Source organism: Cherax quadricarinatus, chromosome 22, assembly GCF_038502225.1.
Source record: "Cherax quadricarinatus isolate ZL_2023a chromosome 22, ASM3850222v1, whole genome shotgun sequence".
NCBI lineage: Eukaryota > Metazoa > Arthropoda > Malacostraca > Decapoda > Parastacidae > Cherax > Cherax quadricarinatus.
The window spans coordinates 26655138-26682357 of record NC_091313.1 but is presented as its reverse complement, the minus strand read 5'-3'; the positions used below and the strand labels follow the sequence as shown (position 1 = coordinate 26682357).

The window sequence follows — 27220 nt, the reverse complement described above, 5'->3', positions numbered from 1 at the left end:
CTCCATTAGGACTTGAGGTAGCAAGTCCTTTTCTGGGGTTACTTCTCTTCTTTTAATGCCACTAGGACAAGCTTGAGAGTCACTGGACTTCTGTCGCACAACATATCTGTCCATAGAGGCCTGTACCCCTCGTTCCTTTACGACTTTCCTAAAGTGGTTCACAACATTGTCAGTGTAATAGTCACCAGCACGGCTTGCAATAGCTGTGTTAGGGTGATTTTCATCCATAAAGGTTTGCAGTTCAACCCACAGTTCAACATTTCCTTAATTTCTAAAGTAGGCACAATGGATTTCACAACTGGCATAGGCTTCTCAGGGTTAGCCCCAAACCCTTCAAAATCTTTCTTAATTTCCATACTAATTCTCACCCTTTTTACCACAAGGTTGGCAATAGAAGCTTTCTTGGGGCCCATGGTGACTTATTTTGCAGAAACAAGCACCAAAAATGATAATATGGATAATATGGAATGTACCGAATGTATCTTTAGATGCGTGAACACTGGCTGGCTTGTAAACACTGGCACACACGGGGCAGTTCAGGCCACATGTGGACACGTCTTGTATGAATCTTATCACATACAGGGTTTTGTAACGGGAACCAAGGCAAATTTTTTGCGATATAATGCATCGGATATCGGATTTATCGGATACCGATAGCATCGCGAACCGGGGTTCCACTGTACTCTGATTCTTTGCTCTAATTGATATTTAGAAAATATGAGAAAGTGCCTGGACCTAATGTGTCTGTAATGATGTTCAACTGTGCTAACAAAATGCTACTAACCCATTACCTTCAAATAAATTGCTTCTAATATCCTTTTTTGCTGCCACTTCTGTGTAAAGTCTATGCATACCAAGCTTTATCATAAATGTTCTTAAAACATTTGCCCATAATCTTCATCTCTATTACAACAAACTCACTGAGAAATTACCATTTCTGTCCTGGACTTATCAACCCCCAACCTGATAATGGTCAAGGACAAGCCTAAAGTCAATTTAGTTTTAATTTCCAAATTTGTAGCAATGTTTCAGCAACGGTATTGTGACTTGCTCTTCACATGACAATGTTCCTTATGTCATTCATCTTCCTAACACCATACAAGTGCTTAGGTTATCAATCAACACAGTATTACACGTTTCACAGTACGTCACCCCAGTATTTAAACAATCACTATGGAAATGATTCTTCATTTCCCCTAATTTTTTTTTTTACACTATCTTTCTCTCTCTTCTACCATTAATACATTTATCTACATTCACTTCACATGCATTTTATAGAATATGAGAGCTATATGAAAGATAACTGAAGGTTTCAAAGATATGATCACTTACAAATAAGTAATTACAGAGACTTGGCCCTAGCAACCACACACTAACAGGAAAATAGAGTACTTTCAACTACCTTCAGCATACCAGTACATCTTTTATTGTCAGCCAAATTGTGATAACACACAGTACATCAAATTTGATATGGATTACACCACACATTTTTATTGTGTAATAAGTTCACAGCTTTTTCTAGCACTGAGATCAACTTTAATGCTCTCCTAACCCCTGGTGATATGAAAGCTTTCTTCTTTGTAATTATCTCACCGCAATCATTTTAGTCAATTACTTCCACAACAAAATCCTCTGTGTTTATAAAATACTGATTAGTTTCTCGGTATCCAAGGTTTAAAACAGCCATAATGAACATTCTTCAGAAACTGAAACAGAGCCTTAAAACAAATAAAAAAATGCAATACTCACCAAATGGTTTTCTTTGTTGTCTAGTACAGCTGTGTCATCAGCCGAGGGCCGAGTAGCAATGGGGGAGAGATTTAGTAGCAATCCACGATCTCCAACTATTGGGGTACTCTCAAGACGTGGAAGTACTCTAACTTCTTTCAGCTGAGTAATGCCTTCCTTAGCTTCACTTCTTCCTAAACCTGGTCCAGAGTTATAGCTCTGATGGTTAAAAAAAAAAGAAAAAAAAAAAAGTAAAGACATGTTACCCATAGTTTTGTTTGAAATTTTTCTATTACTGTACATAGGTGGGTATATATAGTAGCATGTGCAATGTTTTTTGTTTTTTTTTTCCTCAACAAGTCAGCCATCTCCCACCGAGGCAGGGTGACCCAAAAAGAAAGAAAATCCCCAAAAAGAAAATACTTTCATCATTCAACACTCTCCTCACTCACACAATCACTTTTTGCAGAGGTGCCCAGAATACAACAGCTTAGAAGTATATACGTATAAAAATACACAACATACCCCTCCAAACTGCCAATATCCCAATGTGCAATGTATAAACATTAATCAGCATTTACATAAAATTTCTTTTAATTAAACACAAAAGTGGTGACTAGCCTCTTGCTAGTCCCCCAGTATCCACATGAAATAGTGAACGTGTTTTCTCCTACAAGGTCACCCTGTCTTGGCGGGAAACAGCTGTCGAATTTAAAAACTTTATAGCACAAGACTTTGCGATCTAGGTAAGGTTTATGTGAATTCCTTCACATATTTCCATGCTCACACTTATAACAGCAAGTTTCAAAACTAACTTGCCTCCAGGTATTTGCTCTCATTTCTGTATGTGTTATAAAAATATTTAAATTTATCAATTATTATAGCCACTATGTCTAGGCATAACTCAGTTTAGTTTGAATAGTCACTAGTGTATACTTCACTACTCATAAAATATTGCCTTATGTATGTATTCCAATGTGCTTTATCCATATATAGGTTTGTACAACATTAATTTACTGGCAACAGATCACCGGGCACCTCTTTGTCAGGACAAAGGACAAAATTTTGAGACTACTTTTTTGCCAAAACAGTTTACTGGGCAGCCACAGATGGCAATGTAATGCATGTACACTCAGTTTAAACTGCAGTTGTTGGTAGTAATCCTCTGATTTTGTGTGATTCTTGGCATATTTTGCTAACTAGCCTAGCTATGTTATGGCTATTAACAAGCAGAGTTATCAGGTCAAATAATGAAGCTAGAATGACGTTCATTTATGACAAAGCAAGAGCTGATGAATTTTTATTTGAGGCATGATAAATTACCCAAGCAAACCCTAGGAATACCGTTACCTTATCTTACCAAGGGTACCAGAAAATCTGTTGTACCTGTACTGTATCTAATTTCTTCATTTTTTCCTCTCATCTAATGAATATATAAAAAATCATAACTGATAATTTACACTCCATACAATTTTTCCCGAGTTTGAAAAAAAAAAAAATATGCATGGATTCAGTTTTTACACTGAAGCAAAAGCAAACATTATTATGTACAGGGGAAACCATGCCGTGGCTACATTTATGGATTTAGAAATGGCCTGTAACAGAGAATGGGTATAGGGGTTCAGGAAGATATGCGCCATGTGTTTTAAATGTATGAAAATATTGGTAACTTGTTGAAAACTGTAAGGGTAATCATGATGAGGGTTAGACATACGACATGGTGCAGGAAAGAAGGAAAATGGTTTCCAGTCAGCATTTTCTGTTATGCTGCTCTGATAGTTTAATATGCATCATATATTTAGGGTTGTAAGAGAAGCAAATAGCATTAGGTTTGGGAAGGATATGATCCTAAAAGGAAGCAAGGAGCTAGTATTCCCTACTACAGAAATTATTACATGTAAAAAAGAAAAACTTCAGTTTTTCTTCTTTTTTGTCTTACCCTACCTCATTGGAAAAAAGCCAGTATGATAAAAAAAAAAAAAAAAATTCCTAAAGGATAAGCAAATCTGATTTTAACCAAAGGTTTTTATTTACTGCTTACAGATGACAAAAAGGTTATTGTTGGTGAAATTATGAAAATACTGGTACCATCCGACTTACGACTGAGCTTGGTTCCAACCAACTGGTCATAAGTCAAAAAGGACGCAAGTCGAACCTTTGAAAATTGCCGACATACTCGGTAGGGCATAATGTCAAACGTTTGCTATATAAACTAATTACATAGTACTGTAATGTACAATCATTATTTCATTCTTTTTACTATAATTTATTTCTTCTGATTTTTTTTTTTCCAACAAGTCGGCCGTCTCCCACCGAGGCAGGGTGACCCAAAAAAGAAAGAAAATCCCCAAAAAGAAAATACTTTCATCATCATTCAACACTTTCACCACACTCGCACATTATCACTTTTTGCAGAGGTGCTTAGAATACAACAGTTTAGAAGCATACACATATAAAGATACACAACATATCCCTCCAAACTGCCAATATCCCAAACCCCTCCTTTAAAGTGCAGGCATTGTACTTCCCATTTCCAGGACTCAAGTCCGACTATATGAAAATAACTGGTTTCCCTGAATCCCTTCACTAAATATTACCCTGCTCACACTCCAACAGATCGTCAGGTCCGAAGTACCATTCGTCTCCATTCACTCCTATCTAACACGCTCATGCACGCTTGCTGGAAGTCCAAGCCCCTTGCCCACAAAACCTCCTTTACCCCCTCTCTCCAACCCTTTCGAGGACGACCCCTACCCCGCCTTCCTTCCCCTATAGATTTATATGCTTTCCATGTCATTCTACTTTGATCCATTCTCTCTAAATGACCAAACCACCTCAACAACCCCTCTTCAGCACTCTGACTAATACTTTTATTAACTCCACACCTTTTCCTAATTTCCACACTCCGAATTTTCTGCATAATATTTACACCACACATTGCCCTTAAACAGGACATCTCCACTGCCTCCAACCGTCTCCTCGCTGCTGCATTTACCACCCAAGCTTCACACCCATATAAGTGTGTTGGTACTACTATACTTTCATACATTCCCTTCTTTGCCTCCATAGATAACGTTTTTTGACTCCACATATACCTCAACGCACCACTCGCCTTTTTTCCCCTCATCAATTCTATGATTAACCTCATCCTTCATAAATCCATCCGCTGACACGTCAACTCCCAAATATCTGAAAACATTCACTTCTTCCATACTCCTCCTCCCCAATTTTATATCAAATTTTTCTATCTAAATCATTTGATACTCTTATCAGTATCGTATGTTACTGTTATCTTTAAGTATCATTGACACAGTGGAATGGGAGAATACCACTGGTAGTGTCATCCTGCCAGAATGTATTATAACCTATACCCTAAGTAAAGAGAAAACTCTGCAAAATGTGCAATATGTATTCGGCTGCCTGTGACTGAATTTGGAGCTATCTATCTATCTATCTATATCTATATCTATATCTATCTATATCTATATCTATATCTATCTATATCTATATCTATATCTATCTATATCTATATCTATCTATATCTATATCTATATCTATCTATATCTATATCTATATCTATCTATATATCTATATATCTATATATCTATATATCTATATATCTATATATCTATATATCTATATATCTATATATCTCTCTCTCTATATATCTCTCTCTCTATATATCTCTCTCTCTATATATCTCTCTCTCTATATATCTCTCTCTCTATATATCTCTCTCTCTATATATCTCTCTCTCTATATATCTCTCTCTCTATATATCTCTCTCTCTATATATCTCTCTCTCTATATATCTCTCTCTCTATATATCTCTCTCTCTATATATCTCTCTCTCTATATATCTCTCTCTCTATATATCTCTCTCTCTATATATCTCTCTCTCTATATCTCTCTCTCTATATATCTCTCTCTCTCTATCTCTCTCTCTATATATATATCTCTCTATATCTCTCTCTCTCTATATCTCTCTCTCTCTATATATCTCTCTCTCTATATATCTCTCTCTCTCTATATCTCTCTCTCTATATATCTCTCTCTCTATATATCTCTCTCTCTATATATCTCTCTCTCTATATATCTCTCTCTCTATATATCTCTCTCTCTATATATCTCTCTCTCTATATATCTCTCTCTCTATATATCTCTCTCTCTCTCTCTCTCTCTCTCTCTCTCTCTCTCTCTCTCTATCTCTCTCTCACACACACACACACACACACACACACACACACACACACACACACACACACACACACACACACACACACACACACACACACACACACACACACACACAAACAGGTACACAAGTAGTTATCATACAGTGTAAATTACCTAGGATAACCCCAAAAATCCAGACAAAGTGCTATACAGTGGATCTGTGCTCCAGTGCCCTAAATTCATTATTATTCTTATTACGTATTATTATTATTATTACAATAATACGTACATACTAATACGTATTAATAATAATACGTAATATTATTAAACTATAATCTAGTGCTTACTCATTACTTACCTTAAAATATTTGTAGTCTTAATATAGAGTGAGAGGCGAGTAAACAAGATTAAATGAATAAACGAGAGAGAGAGAATGAAAGTGTAGAAGGTTCGCGAGTTTTGTAAACAAACAAGTTGTTGTTACCAGCCTGAACATGAATGGTTTCTGTTCACTCTGTCAAGCCGACTGGAAAGACATCTCATATTTATGTTAATTTATATGTTACACAGCATGTTTATTATATAATTTTGAAAAAAAAAAAATCAGATGGATTAAGTAAATTGTCTATATTAACGCTTTATACACATTTAATGTGCCTCAGTGATTATTATTGCATTATTATTATTATTATTAATATGGCATTTTCAAGACCAATAACACACTCTTAATGATTTTAATGTGTACCTACATGCCAGCACAGGTGCAAGATGTGGAGTTTAAAGCAGTTAAGTTTGTATTTTATTCATTCTACAGTTTATATCAGATTTTTATGTTATTTACATATATTGTTTATTATGTCATATTAGATGAATTGTGATAGATTAATAAGCTGTATAACGATATTAGCATCATATTGAAGATGTGAACTCTGCTTCGTGTGTAATACCTGTTGGTTCATGAGCGGCTTAGAGACAAGCAGACAAAGACAGACACACAAGTAGACAGAAAGACATATACAGGCAGACAAATACAGACAGATTTATGTGCAACAGTGAAAATAAATAGAGTTCGAGAGTAAGAGCCTTTCATGCCTTCTTGCCACAATCTCCAGTGCAAAATTCAGACTTCCGCTTAGGGACCATGGTGAAATTCACTGTCCAGTTAGTACAGTTAATACAGTATGATGGTGCTGATAGGGCAGGGTAACTCAAACTGATGCTGCCTGCATGGCGCATTGCTGCCGCGAGTTTTTTTTTTTTTTTCAACAAGTCGGCCGTCTCCCACCGAGGCAGGGTGACCCAAAAAAGAAAAAAATCCCCAAAAAGAAAATACTTTCATCATCATTCAACACTTTCACCACACTCACACATTATCACTGTTTTTGCAGAGGTGCTCAGAATACAACAGTTTAGAAGCATACACATATAAAGATACACAACATATCCCTCCAAACTGCCAATATCCCAAACCCCTCCTTTAAAGTGCAGGCATTGTACTTCCCATTTCCAGGACTCAAGTCCGACTATATGAAAATAACCGGTTTCCCTGAATCCCTTCACTAAATATTACCCTGCTCACACTCCAACAGATCGTCAGGTCCCAAGTACCATTCGTCTCCATTCACTCCTATCTAACACGATCACGCACGCTTGCTGGAAGTCCAAGCCCCTTGCCCACAAAACCTCCTTTACCCCCTTTCTCCAACCCTTTCGAGGACGATTCCTACCCCGCCTTCCTTCCCCTATAGATTTATATGCTTTCCATGTCATTCTACTTTGATCCATTCTCTCTAAATGACCAAACCACCTCAACAACACCTCTTCTGCCCTCTGACTAATACTTTTATTAACTCCACACCTTCTCCCAATTTCCACACTCCGAATTTTCTGCATAATATTTACACCACACATTGCCCTTAAACAGGACATCTCCACTGCCTCCAACCGTCTCCTCGCTGCTGCATTTACCACCCAAGCTTCACACCCATATAAGAGTGTTGGTACTACTATACTTTCATACATTCCCTTCTTTGCCTCCATAGATAACCTTTTTTGACTCCACATATACGTACCTCAAAGCACCACTCGCCTTTTTCCCCCTCATCAATTCTATGATTAACCTCATCCTTCGTAAATCCATCCGCCGACACGTCAACTCCCAAGTATCTGAAAACATTCACTTCTTCCATACTCCTCCTCCCCAATTTGATATCCAATTTTTCTTTATCGAAACCATTAATACCCTCATCACCTTACTCTTTTCTATGTTCACTTTCAGCTTTCTACCTTTACACACATTCCCAAACTCATCCACTAACCTTTGCAATTTTTCTTTAGAATCTCCCATAAGCACAGTATCATCAGCAAAAAGTAACTGTGCTGCGAGTATTGTCAAATATTATACAGTGGTATGTATCAGCCGGCCCAGCCCAGCTGCCAGATGTACGGTCGTAAGTCGAGTGGACGTATGTCGAGCAGGTCGTAAGTCGGATGGTAGGTGTATATAAATTCTGAATCCCTTCACAAAATATTACCCAGCTCATACTCCAACAGCTCATCAGGTCCCCAAACACCATTAATCTCCATTCACTCCCATCTAACACGCTCATGCGTGCTTGCCAAAAGTCCAAGCCCCTCAACCACAAAACCTCCTTTACCCCCTCCCTCCAACCTTTTTGAGTGTTGGAGTGTGAGCAGGGTAATATTTAGTGAAAGGATTCAGGGAAACCGGTTATTTTTTATATAGCTGGATTTGAGTCCTTAAAAAAAAAAAAAAAAAAAAAAAAATGGAAAATACAATGCCTACACTTTAACCCTTTCAGGGTCAGTCCCGTAGATCTAAGGCTTTACGTTCAGGGTCCAAACCGTAGATCTACGTCATGAGCTCAGCTCACTCTGATAAACTGCGAGTGGTAAATTTGGGCCTAGATATGAGAGAATACATCTATGTGGTATGTGTGCACCACATTAAACAAATCCTGCAGCACACTGTGTATGAGAGAAAAAAAAATTGAGACCGTGATTTTCGATTAAAACGGCGACTTTGCAGTGTTTTTTGTATGTTTTTATAGTTGTATTTGTGATTTCTTGGTCTCATTTGATAGAATGGAAGACATATTTAGCACCAGAAATGGCTTGAAACCGAGCTCAAAGTGGCGGAAATGTTAGATTTTTGCTGGTGTTCAAGAGTAAACGAACGACCTCACACGTCTAATACACGCCAGCTGGTGGGTCTAATATACATTCACAAATGTGGTGATGATATTTATACAATTATTACAATATTGCATAACAGTAAATCTATTTTTTGGTGTGAATTAAAATTCATTATGTGAATAAAAAATCAAAATGGAATTTATTTGTAAAGCCTCAAAACAAAACTAATGAACAGAGGAAATGTTAGTTTAGTGCCAGGAATACCTACATTGTTTATTCTGGACCCTATTTTGAAATTGTAATATTTTGAACTTTGTGTTAAATTGGCCAAATTACCAATTTCCAGTCACTTTATTTTGTAGTTGAAAGGGTTGACTTGGCGATTTCTTGTGCTCAATCGATCGAATAGAAGTAATACTAGTCAAATAGCTAAGAATTTGGTCGACTGGAATAATGTAATTGGCCTAAAATGGGAGTCAAAGTCGGCAAAATCGCCGATTCGTAAATATCACTGACTCTTCAAAATTCATGAGAGCGTAATTTCGTCAATTTTCCATCAAAGATTCTCTACCATTTCATAAGAAAAAATAATTTTTTTTTTTTAAATTCTTGGACACTGGGGCACCACTTCAGATTTGGGCCTTGGACCCTGAAAGGGTTAACCCTTTGAGGGTTTTCGTCGTACTAGTACGTTTTACGCGTAGGGGTTTTTGACGTACTAGTACTCATAAATTCTAGCGGCCTCAAATCTAGTGGGAGAAAGCTGGTAGGCCTTCATATGAAAGAATGGGTCTATGTGGTCAGTGTGCACAGTCTAAAAAAAATCCTGCAGCACACAGTGCATAATGAGAAAAAAAAAACTTTGACCATTTTTTTTGAATAAATCAGCGACTTTGCAGTGTATTTTCGTATGGTATTTATTGTTGTATTCTAGTTTTCTTGGTCTCATTTTATAGAATGGAAGACATATTACAGAAATTGAGATGATTTTGACTGGTTTTACAAAGAAAGGTGCCTTGAAATTGAGCTCAAAGTAGCAGAAATGTTCGATTTTTACCAAACTTCAAAAGTAAACAAATCGTGCCAAGCGTGCAATACACGTCAACTGGCGAGTCTAATATTCTTTCACAAGTGCACCAATAATATTTATACCATTTTTTACACTAATGCAGTAGTCTGCATAACAGTAAATCTTATATTTTTTGTGAAAATAAAAATTCAAAGTGGAAAGCAAAAGAATATAAGAGGGGACTTGAGACATGACTAATGACTAGAGGAAATGTCATTTTAGTGCCAGGAATGTCTTTCTTGTTTATTCTGGACCCTATTCCGAAATTGGCATCTTTTGAAATTTGTGTGAAATTGGCAAAATTGCTAAATTCTGACCACTGTACTGGATAGTTGAATTTCATAAATGAGTGGTTTCTTGCATCCATTCGATAGAAAAAATGGAGTTCTAGCGAAATATTCATGTTTTTTGTCGACTAGTACAGTGAAATTGGCCGAAAATGGGGCTCAAAGTGGGCAAAATCGCCGATGCGTAAACATCGCCGAGACCGCTAACTTTGCGAGAGCATAATTCCGTAAGTTTTCTATCAAATTTCAAACTTTTGGTGTCTTTATGATCAGGAAAAGATTCTCTATCTTTTCATAAGAGAAAATAATTTTTTTTTTTTTTAAATTTGGCCGACCCTGAGAACGAGTTTCGGAGAGGGCCTGTCGACCCTCAAAGGGTTAAAGGAGGGGTTTGCGATATTGATAGTTTGGAGGGTCTTCTAAGCTGTCATATCTGAGCGCCTCTGCAAAGACAGTGATTAAGTATGAGGTTAAAGTGTTGAATGTTGATTAAAGTATTTAATTTTTGGGGATTTTTTTTTCTTTTTAGGTCACCCTACCTCGGTGGGAGGTGGCCAACTTGTTGGGAAAAAAATATAAATTTTGTGCAAAACATTCACCTGTATTGCACCATTCCACAATTCTCACTTCTGATGGCCAATACCTACTTCTCACTTACACTATCTTTGTTCTACACCAACTATTTATAAATTAAAAAAAATACCAAAAATAAATAAGCACAAAAAAATATGCATACCTGCAAAATGGACTTGAGTCTGTTGATCTGTGTCTGGAGCTTCTGAATGTGTTGTTCCACATCAACAGCAACACCATCTGAACCCCCCTCCTCAAGTTGCCTAAACACACAAGATAAATCATGTAACTCAATAGATTTGATTTAGTCATACTACAGTACCATACAATTAACCAGAGAAGTAAACTATAGAAATTAGAATGGTCATAATACAGTGAGAAAATACTACACTACAGTAAGTAACAGAAAAATGCAAAAGAAGGCAGACAAATCCTCAGTTTCCTAACAAACTAGTCTAGGAGTAATACTTAAAAATGTAGCTTAACAAGAAAGATTATTAATACACTTCATATATGAAGGCATAATTTTTTTCAGCAAAGGAAAGAATCAGTGTCTCAAAACATTCTAATTTAACTATTTTGCTCTATTATCTTCACTATTTTTCCAGTTCATCTAATATCAACTCTGAATGAAGAAAATATTTTTCATTCGTGGCTGTTTTTCCGGAAGTTTAAGAATATCACAATTCAAATGACTTGCCAAATGGCAACATTCATGTCCAGCCTTCAGAATACACGCACTGTACTTGTTATCTTCACAACTTGTCTGGCTAACTGGTTTACCTATAAACCATCATGGATATTACTTTGCTGATACTCCAGCAGCATGTTAAATTTCAAAAGCCATTATAATTAAACATGTACTATTCTTAAGCTTTGTAAAATACTATTTGCTTTAGCTCCTGAAATTTTTCAGCATGTTATGGGGTTAGTGTTCCAAAAACTAATTCTAAAAGTCCTCAAAAATTTAATACTGTAATTAATGTACAGTCTTAGATTTTATACAGGTTACCCATATTTTAAAAATAGTATTTATTTTGCTAATTGCCTCTCCTTACAACTATTTACAACTAGTACTATAATTACATAAAATACTATCTTGGAAGCCAAGACTGCTAGTATTTAATATGAGGGGATTTGTACACTGGCTTACAAGGTTGTCATCATGATGACTTTTATCATCCAATGACTTGAGGCCAATGGTGCAACCATGGAGAAACGGGGTGGCAGCTAAGAGGGCTAAAGCCATCCCCTCAGATGCAAACAAACCTTTTAGTTTTTCAATTAATGGCTAATTTTCACTATTATACTGATTAGTGACCAAAAAAAGCATGATAGTTTAAGAAATTTCTTATACTGAAAGTAATGTTATAATTAAAAAATTATTTCTTGGATTTTCTTTTCTGCATCTGATTTTTAAATCCTCCAGATCAAAGTACTGGCTGCACTTCTGCTTAAAGCACACATCTGTTCACCATTTCGTACACTTTTCTCAATCATTTACATATTACTAATAACTAATCTACACAATTAAAATTTCCAAAATATTATTCAAATGTTACTACATTCATATTCATGAATTTTCTCTTCCTATTCTGGTTCTCCACCTTTCAAGTCATTCCAATTTCATTACAAGTAAAATGCCTGCACTTTAAACAAGGGGTTTGGGATATTAGCTATATGGAGTGACAGCTAAACTGTCGTATCTGAATGCCTCTGCAAAGACAGTGATTATGTATGAATGATGGTGAAAGTGTTGAACGATGAAAGTGTTTTTTCTTTCTGGGTCACCCTGCCTCAGTGGTAAATGGCCAATGTGTTAAAAATACATACAGCCTCTCCTCACTTAGCGACTTACTCGCTTACCGACGCCTCGAACCTATGACAGGCTCTGACCAGTATTCATACCTAAATGTATATTTGAGCTGATTTCCTCTATTCTGTTTATTTAACTATACAGTACACTACTGTATAAACATTTAAAAATATACCAGAAATGTTATAAATGGTGCAAAGGTGACATTAAAACAATATCAAAGATGGTTGACAAACCATCTCCTCAATGATGGAGCACGAAGCTCCATCATTAAGTGAGGAGAGGCTGTGCAAGTATATTATGACACGCATGAACCATGTACAATATGCGCATTAATAAATTTATGGGGTAATGCTAAACTCAGAAGGCTCATACAGCACCTGGAGAATGAAAGGGGTAGGGAGTCAGGTCTGATTTAAAGGCAAGGGTAGCTCCAATTCCTCAGAGCAAAAGCCCTTCATCAGGATCAAGGTACACCCCTTGAAAGGTACAGTATCAACAGGAATTTTTACCCAGTTAGAACATTTACAAAAAAAATTTAAACACAAAGCCATTAAAATGAAATGTTTACCTGTGTCCCTCCTCGAGATGCATTATCACAGAGTGAATTTGATGTCGGGGAGATGTGGGCAGTATAGTTGGCTCAGCTGTATTGCTAGAGTCGCAACCCCGTTGGTCCTCATCTTCAATACTTTCCTCAGAATGTGCAGAATCAGTGTCTTGGGAGGCATGGAGAATAGTACGCGAGTAAAGCTCTTCATCACCCTCACTGCTCTCACACCATGACCCTCTGGCTTCTCCCTCACACAACAAACTGGTCCTGGAGAAAATATGGGTTCAAATATATGAAGCTATCAAGTGCCTACTTCTGCAGATTACCCTGCCTTTGTGAGAGATGGCCATAGGCTCTCAAAACAGGCGACAGGTAAAATACATTTCAAAACCGGGCAATCAGGTTTGATCCAAGGAAGGAAAGGACATGCACACTTCCTTAGATCAAAGAGCCCTTTACTGGTATTAAGGCACCCTCCCTCAGTCTGGTTACAGATACTGTCACTGGTATGTCTGTGTCAAACATTACAAATAGTATTACAAAAGAAGAAAGTAAGTTTCAGTAGATTAACTTGGTACTATTTTTTTTTTTTTTAACAAGTTGACCATCTCCCACCGAGGCAGGGTGACAAAAAAAAAAAACCTTTCATCATTCAACACTTTCACCTCATTCATACATAATCACTGTTTTTGCAGAGACACCCAAAACACAACAGTTTGGAAGCATATACCTGGAGTTTACCTGGAGAGGGTTTCGGGGGTCAACGCCCCCGGCCCAGTCTGAGACCAGGCCTCATGGTGGATCAGGGTATGATCAACCTGGCTGTTACTGCTGGCCACACACCAGCTGAAATATGAACCACAGCCTGGTTGGTCAGGTACTGACTTTAGGTGCCTGTCCAGTGCCTTCTTGAAAACACCCAGGGGTCTATTGGTAATCCCCCCTTATGTATGCTTGGAGGCAATTGAACAGTCTTGGGCCCCGGACACTTATTGTGTTCTCTCGGTGTACTCGTGGCACCCCTGCTTTTCATCGGGGAAATGTTGCATCTCCTGCCAAGTCTTTTGCTTTCATAGGGAGTGATTTTCGTATGCAAGTTTGGTAACAATCCCTCAAGGACTTTCAAAGTGTATATTACTATGTATCTCTCTCACCTGCGTTTGACTGAATACAGATCAAGGACCTTCAACCGTTCCCAGTAGATTAGGTGCCTTATCGCACTTGTGTGTGCTGTGAAAGTTCTTTGTACACTCTCCAGGTCTGCAATGTCGCCAGCCTTTAAGGGGGCCGTTAGTGTACAGCAGTATTCCAGCCTAGAGAGCACAAGCGATTTGAAGAGAATCATCATGGGCTTGGCGTCCCTAGTTTCGAGGGTTCTCATTATCCATCCTATCATTTTCCTAGAGCATGAGGTAGATACATTCTTGTGGTCTTTGAAGGCGACATTCTCTGACATTATCACTCCCATGTCCTTCACATTACTTTTCCGCTCTATTGTAAGGTTAGAATTTGTGGTATACCCTGACATTTTTAATTTCAAGTTTTCCATACCCGAGTAGTTGAAATTTCTCCTCGTCGAACTTCATATTGTTCTGAGTGGCCCATTCAAAGATTTGGTTGATGTCCACTTGGAGTCTTGCAGTGTCTTCAATGGAGGTCACTGCCATGGTGATCCGGGTGTCATCCGCAAAAGACACGGAACTATGGCTTACATCTCTATGTCAGAAATGAGGATGAGGAATAGAATGGGAGCGAGTACTGTGCCTTGTGGAACAGAGCTTTTTACCATGGCTGTCTGGGACTTTACTCTGTTTACTATTACTCTGTGTTCTATTTGTCAGGAAGTTGTAGATCCATCTACCAACTTTTCCCATTATTCCTTTATCCCACATTTTGTGTGCTATTACACCATGGTCACACTTGTCGAAAGCTTTTGCAAAGTCTGTGTATACTACATCTATTTTATTTATCCTCTACAGCATCCAGGACCTTGTCATAGTGGTCCAGTAGCTGGGACAGGCAGGAGCGACCTGCTCTAAACCTGTGTTGCCCTGGGTTGTGTAACTGATGGGTATCTAGGTGGTTGGCTATCTTGCTTCTTAGAACCCTCTCAAAGATTTTTATATGGTATGTTAGTGCTATCGGTCTGTAGCTCTTTGCAATTGCTTTACTGCCACCTTTGTAGAGTGGGGCTATGTCTGTTGTTTTTTTAGTGTGTGTGGGATGACACGTGTCCATGCTCCCTCTCCAAAAAATGCTTAAGGCACATTATAGAGACTTCTTGCAGTTCTTGATGAACACGGAGTTCCACAAGTCTGGGCCTGGGACAGAGTGCATAGGCATGTCATTAACTGCCTCTTCAAAATCTCGTGGAGTTATAATAATATCCGAGAGTTTTGGGATGACCAAATTTTGGGTTTCGTTCATAAAGAATTCACTTGGATTGTCGACCCTTAGAGTGGGCAGTGGATCGCTGAACATTGGGTCATACTGGGACTTTAGTGTCTCACTCATTTCTTGGCTGTCATATGTGTATGTTCCCTCCCGCCTAGCAGGGGCCCCATACTTGACGTTGTTTTTCCCTTAGATTTGGCATAAGAGAAGAAGTACTATTTTGTTTTTGTTTTTCAATTTCCTTTATGGCTTTTAGTTCTTCCTGTGATTCTTGTCTCCTATAAGATTCCTTCAGCTTAAGTTCAATAGTATTTGCAATTTCATTGACCAGCATTTCCCTTCGTATTTCAGATATACTGACCCCATTCAGCAGCTCTGACTCCTCTCCTTCGTCTGTATAGGGAACGTCTCTTTCTAGTTTACATCTTCTCTTTCTTTTTCTTAATGGAATGTGTCTTGAGCAGATCTCAAGAACCATAGAATTCATTTTTTCAAGGCAGATGCTCGGGTCCGTGTTGTTTAGGATATCTTCCCAGCTTGTTTCATTTAGGACATGGTTTACTTGATCCCATTGTATGTTTTTGTTATTGAAATTGAATTTCGTGAAGAGACCTTCATGACTGCTCGCATTTTGCTGGTCTGGAGCGCTGTGCATGTGTGTCTGTACCTCTGTTATGTTGTGATCTGAGTGAATTGTCTTTGATAAAGTTACATTATGTATCAGATCCTCCCTGTTAGTAAAGATGAGGTCCAGCGTATTTTCTAGTCTTGTTGGCTCTACTATTTGTTGGTTAAAGGTGAATTTGTTGCAGATTTAATAGCTCATGTGTGTGAATTTTCATCTGAGCTGCCTCCCAGGGTGATCTCTGCTAAAACATTGCTATACTCCTCCATTTTAGGCATCTCAGGTTGAAATCTAGTAAGATGTTTGGGGAAGGAGTTGGGAGATTTTCCAGATAGTGGTCAGTTTTCTCAAGCTGCTCCTGGAATTGCTGGGAAGTTGCATCTGGAGGCTTGTATACTACCACAATGACAAGGTTTTGGTTTTCGATCTTTACCGCCAAAACTTCAACTACATCTTTCGAGGTGTTTAGTATTATTATTATTATTATTATCAAAAAGAAGCGCTAAGCAAGTGTTTAGTAGTTCTGTGCCAAAACCCCCTTCTTGCCTGTTTAGTGTCGCATCAGAATAGGTTATAACCTGGGATCCATATTTCGTTGTCATAATGATCCTTTATGTGGGTCTCTGTGAATGCTGCACACATTGCATTTGACTCCGTGAGCAGTCCCTTGATGTAAGGAATTTGGTTGTTTTTTGACGGCTTTAGACCCTGTATGTTTGCAAAGACAAATGTCGTGTTGGTGGAATTTAGAGGGGTTTCATTTGCTGCCTCTAATATCTGTTGTTCTGGAGTAGAGGCCAATGTCTGTGCCTCTGCTCTAGAAGTGTTTTCAGGTGGTGTAGAACTATTGTCATTTCTTGCCAGTCTTTTTTTCCTTCTGGCCCTAAAAAACCTGTCCCTGGAAAGGTTGAGGTTCCTCTCTTTCGTTTCCCATAGTCTGGCTGGTCTGTCTTCTAGTCCCCTTTAGATGATATGCCCGGCAGTATGCATTGTAGCATTTTCTTTCATGGATTCACGAGTGACATTTCTGGGTGAAATAAGTTGCAAGAAAGGAAGTTGCACTCTCCTGTTGTCATGTGGCTGCGGCTTTTTTTGGGATGGTCGAAGGTGCATGTCCCACCTGTTTTACCAGATATACCGTGTCTGCAGATACCCAAGGCATAGTATTTACATAGATCGTACTTCTGTTTACTAGGATTTATTGTAGCTGCGTTCACTGCTGGTGCATTTATTTTTCCTGTTTCCTCAACATCTTTTACCCCTGTATGGACATCAGTGCTTCCACCAGGTTTTGCTGGCAGTGTGTTGACACTATTCCCTGAGGCATCATCCCATTTTGATCCATCTCCAGCAGTATCTCTATTTTGAACCTCTGTGGACTGAATAACGTTGTCTTCAGTGTCCTCCAAGACAATACTAGTACCCTCACAAGCTCTATCTTCTAATACATCACTAGGACCCTCTGGAGCACTTTCCTCCAGGACAACACTAGCACCCTCATCACTGTCCTCCAGGACAGCACTAGCCCCCTTAGGAGCACTGTCCAAGACAGCCCCGTCCCTACCACCCATCTTTTTCCCAGCTGTCATGCCATGCTGACATGTCTTTCAAGAAGGATGTTTCATTGGATTTATTGTCTTTTAATATAGATGTCATTTCCTCGTACAGGTGTATCTTGTTTGGGCAAACCCAAAAACATCTGAGTTTATGTCAAGTGTGGTCACTAGTTTAAAATCCCTGCATATACTATGGGACCACTGACCACACAGATGGCAAGCAATCCAGGCCTGTCTTCGCCCTTTACCCTTTCTGCAGACTACACAGATCTTCGTGGTAGTGGTCCTCTTACAATTCTGGACAACTCTCTTACCTAGTTAGTCTATATTATTATAATCAAAAAGAAGCGCTACGCCACAAGGGCTATACAGCGCTGCAGGGTAGGGAAGGAAGCGAGGGTATTGGATGGCAGAAGGGAGGAGGGATGATCAGTAGGTTACAGAAAACAGCGGGGCAGGGGATAGTACGGGGGTAGAGGGTAGCAAGAGATTGAAGTAGAAAGGGCTGAAGGTATCAGAATTTGTGAAGTAAGTCAGTGGTTGTCAAAAAGTCAATGAGAGAGTCCGGATGAAAGGTGGGTCCATCAGCGAGAAGGGAAGGTAAAGAGAGAGCAGCGGAGCGAAGACGACGACGGAGGTAAATTCTGCGTGCTCGTTGATAAAGTGGGCAGTCCAACAGAATGTGGCTGACTGATAATGGAGCTTGGCAATTCTCACAGAGAGGAGCAGGGCGCCTCTCCATGAGATATCCATGAGTAAGACGAGTATGGCCAATGTGAAGATGGGAGAGAGTAGTCTCCCAACCTCGACACTGGTGATAAGAAGACGGCCAGTAACCTATACTTGGTTTAATAGATTGAAGTTTGTTGCCGAGCATAGTAGACCAACGGTGTTGCCAAAGGGTGTGAAGGTGGGAAGATATTGCAGCAAAATAGTCCGTAAATGGAATACCTCTATATGAAACTGGTAGGTCATGTACTGCTGACAGTGCAGCAGTGTCTGCCTGTTCATTGCCCTGTACGTCAACATGACCAGGGACCCAACAAAAAACAATATCTTTATGCTTGGTAAAGATGCGGCATAGCCAAAGTTGGATACAGAGGACTAAGGGGTGAGGTGTATCAAATTTCTGTATAGCCTGTAAAGCACTAAGGGAGTCTGAAACAACCACAAATGATGACACAGGCATAGATGCAATATGGATAAGTGCTGCAAGGATGGCATACAATTCAGCAGTAAAAATACTAGCCGAAGATAGTAAATGCCCTCGTACGACGCTGTCCGGAAACACTGTTGCGAATCCTACGCCATCAGAAGACTTAGAGCCATCTGTGTACACAGCAATGGCATGAGAATGAGAGTGAAAGTAGTCAAGAAAGAGAGCGGGAAGCGACCGTAGACAGTTGGGCTTTCGAGCAAGGGAGAGAGAAAGAACAGATTCGAACAGCTGGAACTTCCCAGGGGGGAAGGGAAAAGTGAGATGTTACATAAACATAGAAAGGTGGTAATTGAAGAGAAGACGAGAGCGAATGAAGGCGAAGAGAGAAGGGATGGAGTAAACAGGGGCGGCGAACAAATAAAGAATGTCTACTAATATCAGTGACCATTCTATAAATGGAAGGATTGCGGAGATCATGAGAGCGTACATAGTAGCGAAGGCAATGGGCATCACGGCGATCGGATAAGGATGGAACGTTCTCTTCTGCATAGAGGCTCTCGACAGGGGAAGAGCGAAAAGCACCAAGGCATAAACGTAATCCTTGGTGATGAATGGGGTTAAGGCTAGAGAGAGTAGCAGGAGATGCCGCTGAATAGATCTGGTCACCACAATCAAGTTTCGATAAAATAAGGGTGGAATGTAGGCGAAGGAGGGTTCGACGATCAGCTCCCCATGAAAGATGAGCAAGGGTTTTAAGAAGGTTCAGCCGGCTGTGACAAGTTGCCTTCAGAGAGGTAATGTGAGGTTTCCAGGATAACCTACGATCAAAGAGGAGGCCCAGAAACTTGACTATCACGTTCAGGGATACGGGAGCCATAGAGGTACAAAGGATGATCTGAGATGACAGAGCATCTAGTGAAAGTAATTTGGTGGGTTTTAGTGCTGGAAAATTTAAACCCACGTGTGGTGGCCCAATTGGAAACACAGTCGACTGCATGCTGGAGAGAAACTGTAATGAGGTGACAGTCAGCGCCTGCACAGGCAATAGCGAAGTCATCAACAGAGTGATGACCAAATATTTGATGGAAGACTAGAGGCCAAATCATTAATAGCAAGGAGAAAAAGTGTTGTGCTCAGAACACATCCCTGGGGGACACCTTCAGCTTGGATAAAGTCCGGGGAGAGCACATTATTAACCCGAACACGGAAATGCCTGTCAGTTAAAAAGTTCTTAAGGAAGGATGGTAGATTGCCTTGAAGGCCTAAGGAGTGGGCTTGGGCTAAAATATTATACCTCCAAGTTGTGTCATATGCCTTCTCAAGGTCAAAAAATATGGCAATAACTGAGTGGTTATTCGCAAAGGCATTACGAACATACGTATCCAAGCGTAGTAAGGGGTCTATGGTAGAACGTCCCTAACGAAAGCCATATTGACGAGTGGAGAGACTTGCGTGTCTCTAAATACCACACTAAACGTCTATTTACTAGGCGTTCCATCACTTTGCAAACTGCACTGGTAAGAGCAATGGGACGATAGTGGGAGGTTTCATGTCCCGTAGTGCCTGGTTTGCGGAAAGGGAGAACAATGGTGGATTTCCACATCTGTGGAAGAACTCCTTGTAACCAAATAAGATTGTAAAGGCGTAACAGGACTGCAAGGGCTGACTGATGTAAATGTTGTAGCATACGAATATGAATGTCGTCGGGCCCAGCTGCCGATGATCGGCAAGCTGAGAGTGTTGCCTCCAGTTCTTGAAGTGTAAAAGGCACATTATACTGTTCTTCTCTGAGAGAAGAAAAGTCCAAGGGTGCTAACTCTCTGGCAGACTTTGAGGAAAGAAATGAGGGGCATAGATGGAGTCCCTGAGAAATACGAACCAGATGATTGCCAATTTCATTGGCAACATCTAGTGGGTTTGCTATATCAACACCGGCAACCCGCAGAACAGGAGCCGGGTCAGGAGAATATTTACCACTCAGTTTTCGTACTTTTTTCCAGACTGCACTCAGAAGCAGAGGTGATGGTGGAGACAATCTCGCCAGCAAGTGCGTTTAGCGTCACGGATGACACGGCGAGCGATCGCACGCTTCTGCTTAAAATCAAGAAGTCTCTCTGTGGTTCTATTGTACCGGTACCTGCCCCATGCAGCGCGTTTCAAACGTACTGCACGAGCACAAGCAGGAGACCACCAAGGCATGCATTTCTGAGAATTCCTGCCCGAAGTTTGGGGTATAGAATGAGAAGCTGCGGTTAAAACGGAGGACGAGAAGAGGTGTAAAAGCTCATCGATGGAGGACGAAGTAGGAACCTCTCTAAAAACAGTTAGGTGTGAGTAAAGGTTCCAATTTGCCTGATCAAATTGCCAGCGTGGGATGCGAAGAGGTGGTGAATATGAAAGGGAAGTAAGAATGATTGGGAAATGATCGCTGTCATGTAAGTCCAAGAGAACAGACCAAGTGAAGTCTAATGCGGCGGAGGAAGAGCAGACAGAGATCGATGCAAGAGTGTGAGAGTCCGAGGATCAAAATGGGTGTGAGTACCTGTATTTAAAACGTGGAGGGGGTGGGTGGCAAGAAAAGCCTCTAACTGAATGCCACGGGAATCACAGTGAGACCCCCCCCAGAGGAAATGGGGGGCATTAAAATCACGAAGTAACAGAATCGGTGGCGGTAATGACGAAACAAGAAAGGCAATATCCGGAATAGATAATGCCCGAGAAGGAGAGAGATATAAAGAACACAGCGTATACCACCTATGCAAGTGGATACGGGCTGCTGTGTAATGCAGCGAAGTACGAACAAATAGCTGATGGTACGGAATATCAGTGCGTAGAAGAAGGGCACCTTCATTAAAGGTCCCATCAGGAAAAGGATCTGAAGAATACAATAAATTATAGCCTGAGATAGGAGAGATAACAGCAGAGTGTAATTTTGGTTCCTGTAAGCAAACACCAACAGGGGAAAACTGGGAGAGTAACATCTGAAGCTCACCCCTATTACCCCTGAGGCCGCGTATATTCCACTGTAAATAGGCCATGATTGGCAATGATAAAGATACCTGAAATCCGCAGGTAAGGGTTCCTACGGACTAGAGGGGTTAGAAAAGTCCACATGCGGAGACAGTGGAAAACGTTCAAGCAGTGAAGGAACGGTGCGCCGTGAAGAAAGGAGTTGCGCAGATGGAGCAGACGAGGGAGAAGGAGCGGAGGGTGGATCAGTGTCCATTGATGGTCTGGTCTCTGCAATATATTCAGAGATTGCTTCAAGTGTTTCAGAATTCAGAGACGTCATATGGGAGACAATATTGGAAATGGTAGGGGGAGGATGAGTAAAGATTGGAACTGTATTGGACTCTACCAAGGTAGGGGGGGGGGGGCGAAAGGGGGGAGGGAACTGGAGAAGCGTGGAAGGGGACAGAAGAGGCAGAAACCTGGGAGGTGGCAGAAGAGGAAGAAACTTGGGAGGGAACAGGGAAGGAAGGTACAGTACGAGGAGGAGGGTGAACCTCTACACTTGCAACAGAGCCAGTGAGAGGGGGAGAACCAGGTAGAGACAGGGAAGGTAAAATGAGGAGGTGGAAGATGGGTAGGAGGTGTTAACGGACCTTTTTTTGACTTTTGAGAAGTAGAGGGACGATTGGGAGGAGGTGTCATACGAGACCTAGTCGCTACCGAGGCTTTTGAGAGAGAACACGAAGAAGCGAGATCAGACTAAGGCATTGAAGTAGGGACGTCTGAGCCGAGGACAGCAAAAGAATTAGATACAGGAGTGACTATGGGAGAGGTAACCACAGAGGTGGGTGCAGAAGATGGGATACCAGAAGTGGGGGGACGTTTTGAAACACGGGAATAAGAAACACGAGGTAGTCTCCCTTCGAGGCGGAGATGAGAAACTGCCATGGCATAAGGGAGACCTTCTGCCTCTTTGAGGTAACGGATTTCCCGCTCGTTTAAGTAGACTTGACAATGGCCAGAGTACGAAGGGCGAGCCTCATGACAATTAAGGCAAGAGGGAGGTCGATTGCAAGACGTATTAGAATGGTCATCGGCACCACAGACTGGGCATTCGGCGATAGATCTGCAATATTTCGCTGGATGGCCAAATCGGCAGCAATTTCTACACTGTTGCGGTGTAGGGATCACCTTTCCAACTTGTAACCGATGTCCTGCTACATAAACTGAGGATGGGAGTTCACGGCTGTCAAAAGTTAAACGAGCCACATTGCTAGGGTATCGTCTCCGCCCACGGGCAGGAAGAACGTAAGTGTCTACCTTGAGGATTGGGAGATCTTGGAGTTCCAGCTGTTCAAGAATGTCAGTGCCACATGTCTGGAAATTTTGTTGAACTATGGTATGGGGCAGAATGACGGTACCACTACAAGAATTGAGGGAATGATTTTTTTCAATAGTGACAGGAACAGTATCGATATGGGAAAGACGAGAAAGCTCATGAGCCTGGGTAGCATTCTGTATGGTGATGATGCGCATACTGCTCTTAAGAGCACAAAAAGAAATATCTTTACCAACATGGCATAGGAGTGCCTTGCCAATACTGTGGTCAAAAAGAGAGGCAGTAGAGGAAGTCGGTCGTAAAGTGAAGAATTTAGTCCATTGTGCAGTCTGAAACTGAGTGTGGAAAGGTAGTGAAGGACGTGTCGATCTTTTCTGAGAAGAACGAGAAGGTGGAGAAGTATCATCAGCAGGTAATTGTCGTTGGCGTTTAGGCGTGGGACCAGAGTTGATCCAACGTGGAACGGGTCGGCGATTCGAAAATTGCCGCACCGTAGAGGGAGAGGCCGGAAGCATAGTCAGAGGAGAGCGAAGGTCAGATAAATCGAAGGAGTCAGTCGAGGCCTCAGTACCTGAAGCGGGTGAGGAAACAGCACCGGCAAGAGGTACAGAGGCATGAGGAGTGTCCAAAGAGTGGTCCAAAGACGAGGCGGGGTCAGAACGGGTGCGGTATCAAGAAGGGGCCCGGGGGTAGCAGGTTCATGGACTAGGGCTGCCATGGTTAGGTTACTACTTTCTTTTTGTTTTTAAGAAAAAAAAGAAAAGAAAATAAAAATAAAAAAAAAGAATAAAAAAAGGGGGGACTGGGGAGGGATAGTTCATAGGAGGAATGAAAGGGCCAGAAATCTCCCTCCGCGCCCAAGAGGACCTCAGCACCGCAAGTAGCGCAGATGCAGCATGGAACCCGTGCCATACCCTACCCATCATGCCAGTAAACCGGCAATCCGGGATAGCAACCTCACATCTGCCGAGCTACCTTGGTGAACAAAAGAGACGGCGGCCGGAAATCCGCCACAAAGCATACCTCCTTCGGCCACCACCCCCGGAATCCGAAAGGTGGCTTCCAGAGATACACCCGTCACCCGAGAGACACCCAAAGCCACCCTCCGGGATACCGGAGAGGGATCGGGACATCCCCAGGCAATCCAGATTCCACGGCAAACTACGCCACCACCAAGAACCTCAACGGAATGGGAGGGACCCCGGTACCCTTTCCCCTACCTAGGAACTAGCGTGCCTGTGGGGGAAAAAAAAAAAAAAACCCAAAGGCCAAAAAGGAAGGGCAAAAGGGAGGGGTGGGGAGGAGGAGGAGGAGGAGGAAAGGAAAAAGGGGAGGATGGGATAGGGAACGGGGGATTGGGGGGTAATTAGGTTCGGTCTGAGGAAGGAGACCGACAGGTCTAATTCCTCAGACCAAGAGCCTCTTCACCACGCCAAGGAGCCCCCCGTTGAAGAGGTAGCTAGTCTATAATTCCCTGATGCATTTAATTTTTTAAACAGTTCTTCCGATTTGGCTTTATTTCCAACAAAACGGTTTGAATCTGCCTGAATCCGGCTTTATTTCCACAAAAAGCGTTTGAATCCACCCGAATCCAGCAAAATCCATTTGAATCCCCCCGAATTCAGTGAAACTGGAAGAATCCAGTTAGTGGATCACTGTATATCTTTTTTCTAATAATCACCTTAACAGTAGATCTATCTGTATTGTAACTATTTGTTGTATTTAATTTTTTGTAATAGTTTTTCCGGTTTGGCTTTATTTCCAACAAAACCGTTTTAATCCCCCCCCGAATTCGGCTATATTTCCAACAAACCATTTGAATCCACCCGAATCCAGTGAATCTGGTAGAATCCAGCAAGTGGATCACTATCTTTTCCTAATAAGCACCTTAACAGTAGATCTGTCTATCTGCATTGTAACTATTTGTTGTAGTTTGTGTTTGAGTGTTTGATAGGGCGCGTAGGGCCCAGTCAGTTAGTGAAACCAGTCAGGATACATTGTTATCAATGAATCCGTTTGAATCCGGTAGTTTGATGAATCTGGGCAGATCCGGATTAGGCTCACTGGGTGATATTGGACTAGCTCATGAAAAGGACTACTGGAAAAAAATTAAACAGAGTAATACATGTCCAGTTTGATACAGAAAGTATAACTTGCGTGTTTGGGCGCCGATGGCTTCAATGTATGGAGATTACTGGAGGAATAATGACTTTCATTGTGTATATAGCGACCGCTGCTAACTACAGGTTTACCACACTGTATACATATCGCTCCACCACAATAAATACTAACAACTATACACTATCATATTTCTACAAAACTGTACACTTCGTATTTCCTCGAGATTTTGCACCTCTTCATATTTCAACAGTTATGTTTACTCACTGGAATCACTAATTTATAAGTCAGGTACGCTAGCAGACTTGTGTGGGAGGGTTCTGATGACTGCTGGCAACTGTTTACAACATGAACCTGTCTCTTTGGGTCTAACACTTCAGTTTTAAATTTCACCTTATCCTTTATTATCCATATACTAGGGTACCACTGTGGTACACACTAACACAATGTATAACATACTATTAAGATACACAACATATCCCTCCAAACTGCCAATATCCCAAACCCCTCCTATAAAGTGCAGGCATTGTACTTCCCATTTCCAGTACTCAAGTCCGGCTATATAAAATTAACTGGTTTCCCTGAATCCCTTCCCTAAATATTACCCTGCTCACACTCCAACAGCTTGTCAGGTCCTAAATACCATTCGTCTCCATTCACTCCTATCTAAAACTCTCACGCATGCTTGCTGGAAGTCCAAGCCCCTCGCCCACAAAACCACCTTTACCCCCCTCCCTCCAACCTTTTTGAGGACGACCCCTACCTCGTCTTCCTTTTCCTACAGATTTATACGCTCTCCATGTCATTCTACTTTGATCCATTCTCTTTAAATGACCAAACCACCTCAACTCTGTCTCATAAATATGCAAGATTACAGGTATGTCTTGCTACTTCTACTTATACTTGGGGTCACACTGCACATACATGTACACGTTTATTTATTCATGCTCCTCTGAGTTTTCTTTGATTTTATCTTAATAGTTCTTGTTCTTATTACTTTGTTTTATATCCATGGGGAAGTGGAATAAGAATCTTTCCTTCGTAAGCCATGCGTGTTGTTAAAGTCAATTAAAATGCTGGGAACAATGGGCTAGTAACCCCTTTCCTTATACAGATTACTAAAAAGAACAACAACTCGCCTAATTGCGGTTGCAGGGGTTGAGACTCAGCTCCTGGGCCCCGCCTCTTCAGTGTGATAACACACATGTAGATAGGCAGAATTATGGAGCAACTTGCAAAGTAAACACTGATGTTGAAGTAGCCAGGCTTAGGATTAAGTTTGAGTTACCCCTACCATGGTGCAAGGTGACCCATGTGTTAAAATTTTTCAGACAAAATGCTTTCTAATACTGTGCTTGATTGTCCACTTAAAGAGGAATGTAGAAATAGTTTAGAAATCTGTGTGATATGTTAAAGCATCTTATAAATGGTGGAAAATATAGTGCCTGCATTCTGAAGGAGGGGTGGGGATATTTGAAGTTTAGAGGGACTTCTGAAGTGTGGTATCTGCATGCCTTTGAAAAGACGATAATGGAGTGAGTGATGAAAGTCTCCTTCTTCAGGTCACCCTGCCTTAGTGGGAAATGGCTGTGTAAATAATAAAAATAATAATTAACAGATGTATGTATGTGTTAACCCACCCGAGGCCTACTTCCCTCCATTTATGTACATATTTAAGTTCTCTTAAATACGTACATAAATGGAGTAGGTTGGTAGACA

At 40.8% G+C, this 27220-nt stretch overlaps 1 protein-coding gene across 2 annotated transcripts in view; it reads right to left on the bottom strand.

Moving 5' to 3' along the window:
• LOC128689679 (dystrophin) overlaps positions 1 to 27220 on the bottom strand; it is an 86858-nt gene that overhangs the window by 23219 nt on the left and 36419 nt on the right. For both annotated transcript variants that reach the window (XM_053778041.2, XM_053778042.2), the window contains 3 exons: positions 13377 to 13625; positions 11153 to 11252; positions 1750 to 1947 (listed from right to left, as the gene is read on the bottom strand). In XM_053778041.2, coding sequence (XP_053634016.1) covers positions 1750 to 1947; positions 11153 to 11252; positions 13377 to 13625 — 547 coding nt within the window. The remainder of the gene's footprint in view (positions 1 to 1749; positions 1948 to 11152; positions 11253 to 13376; positions 13626 to 27220) is intronic.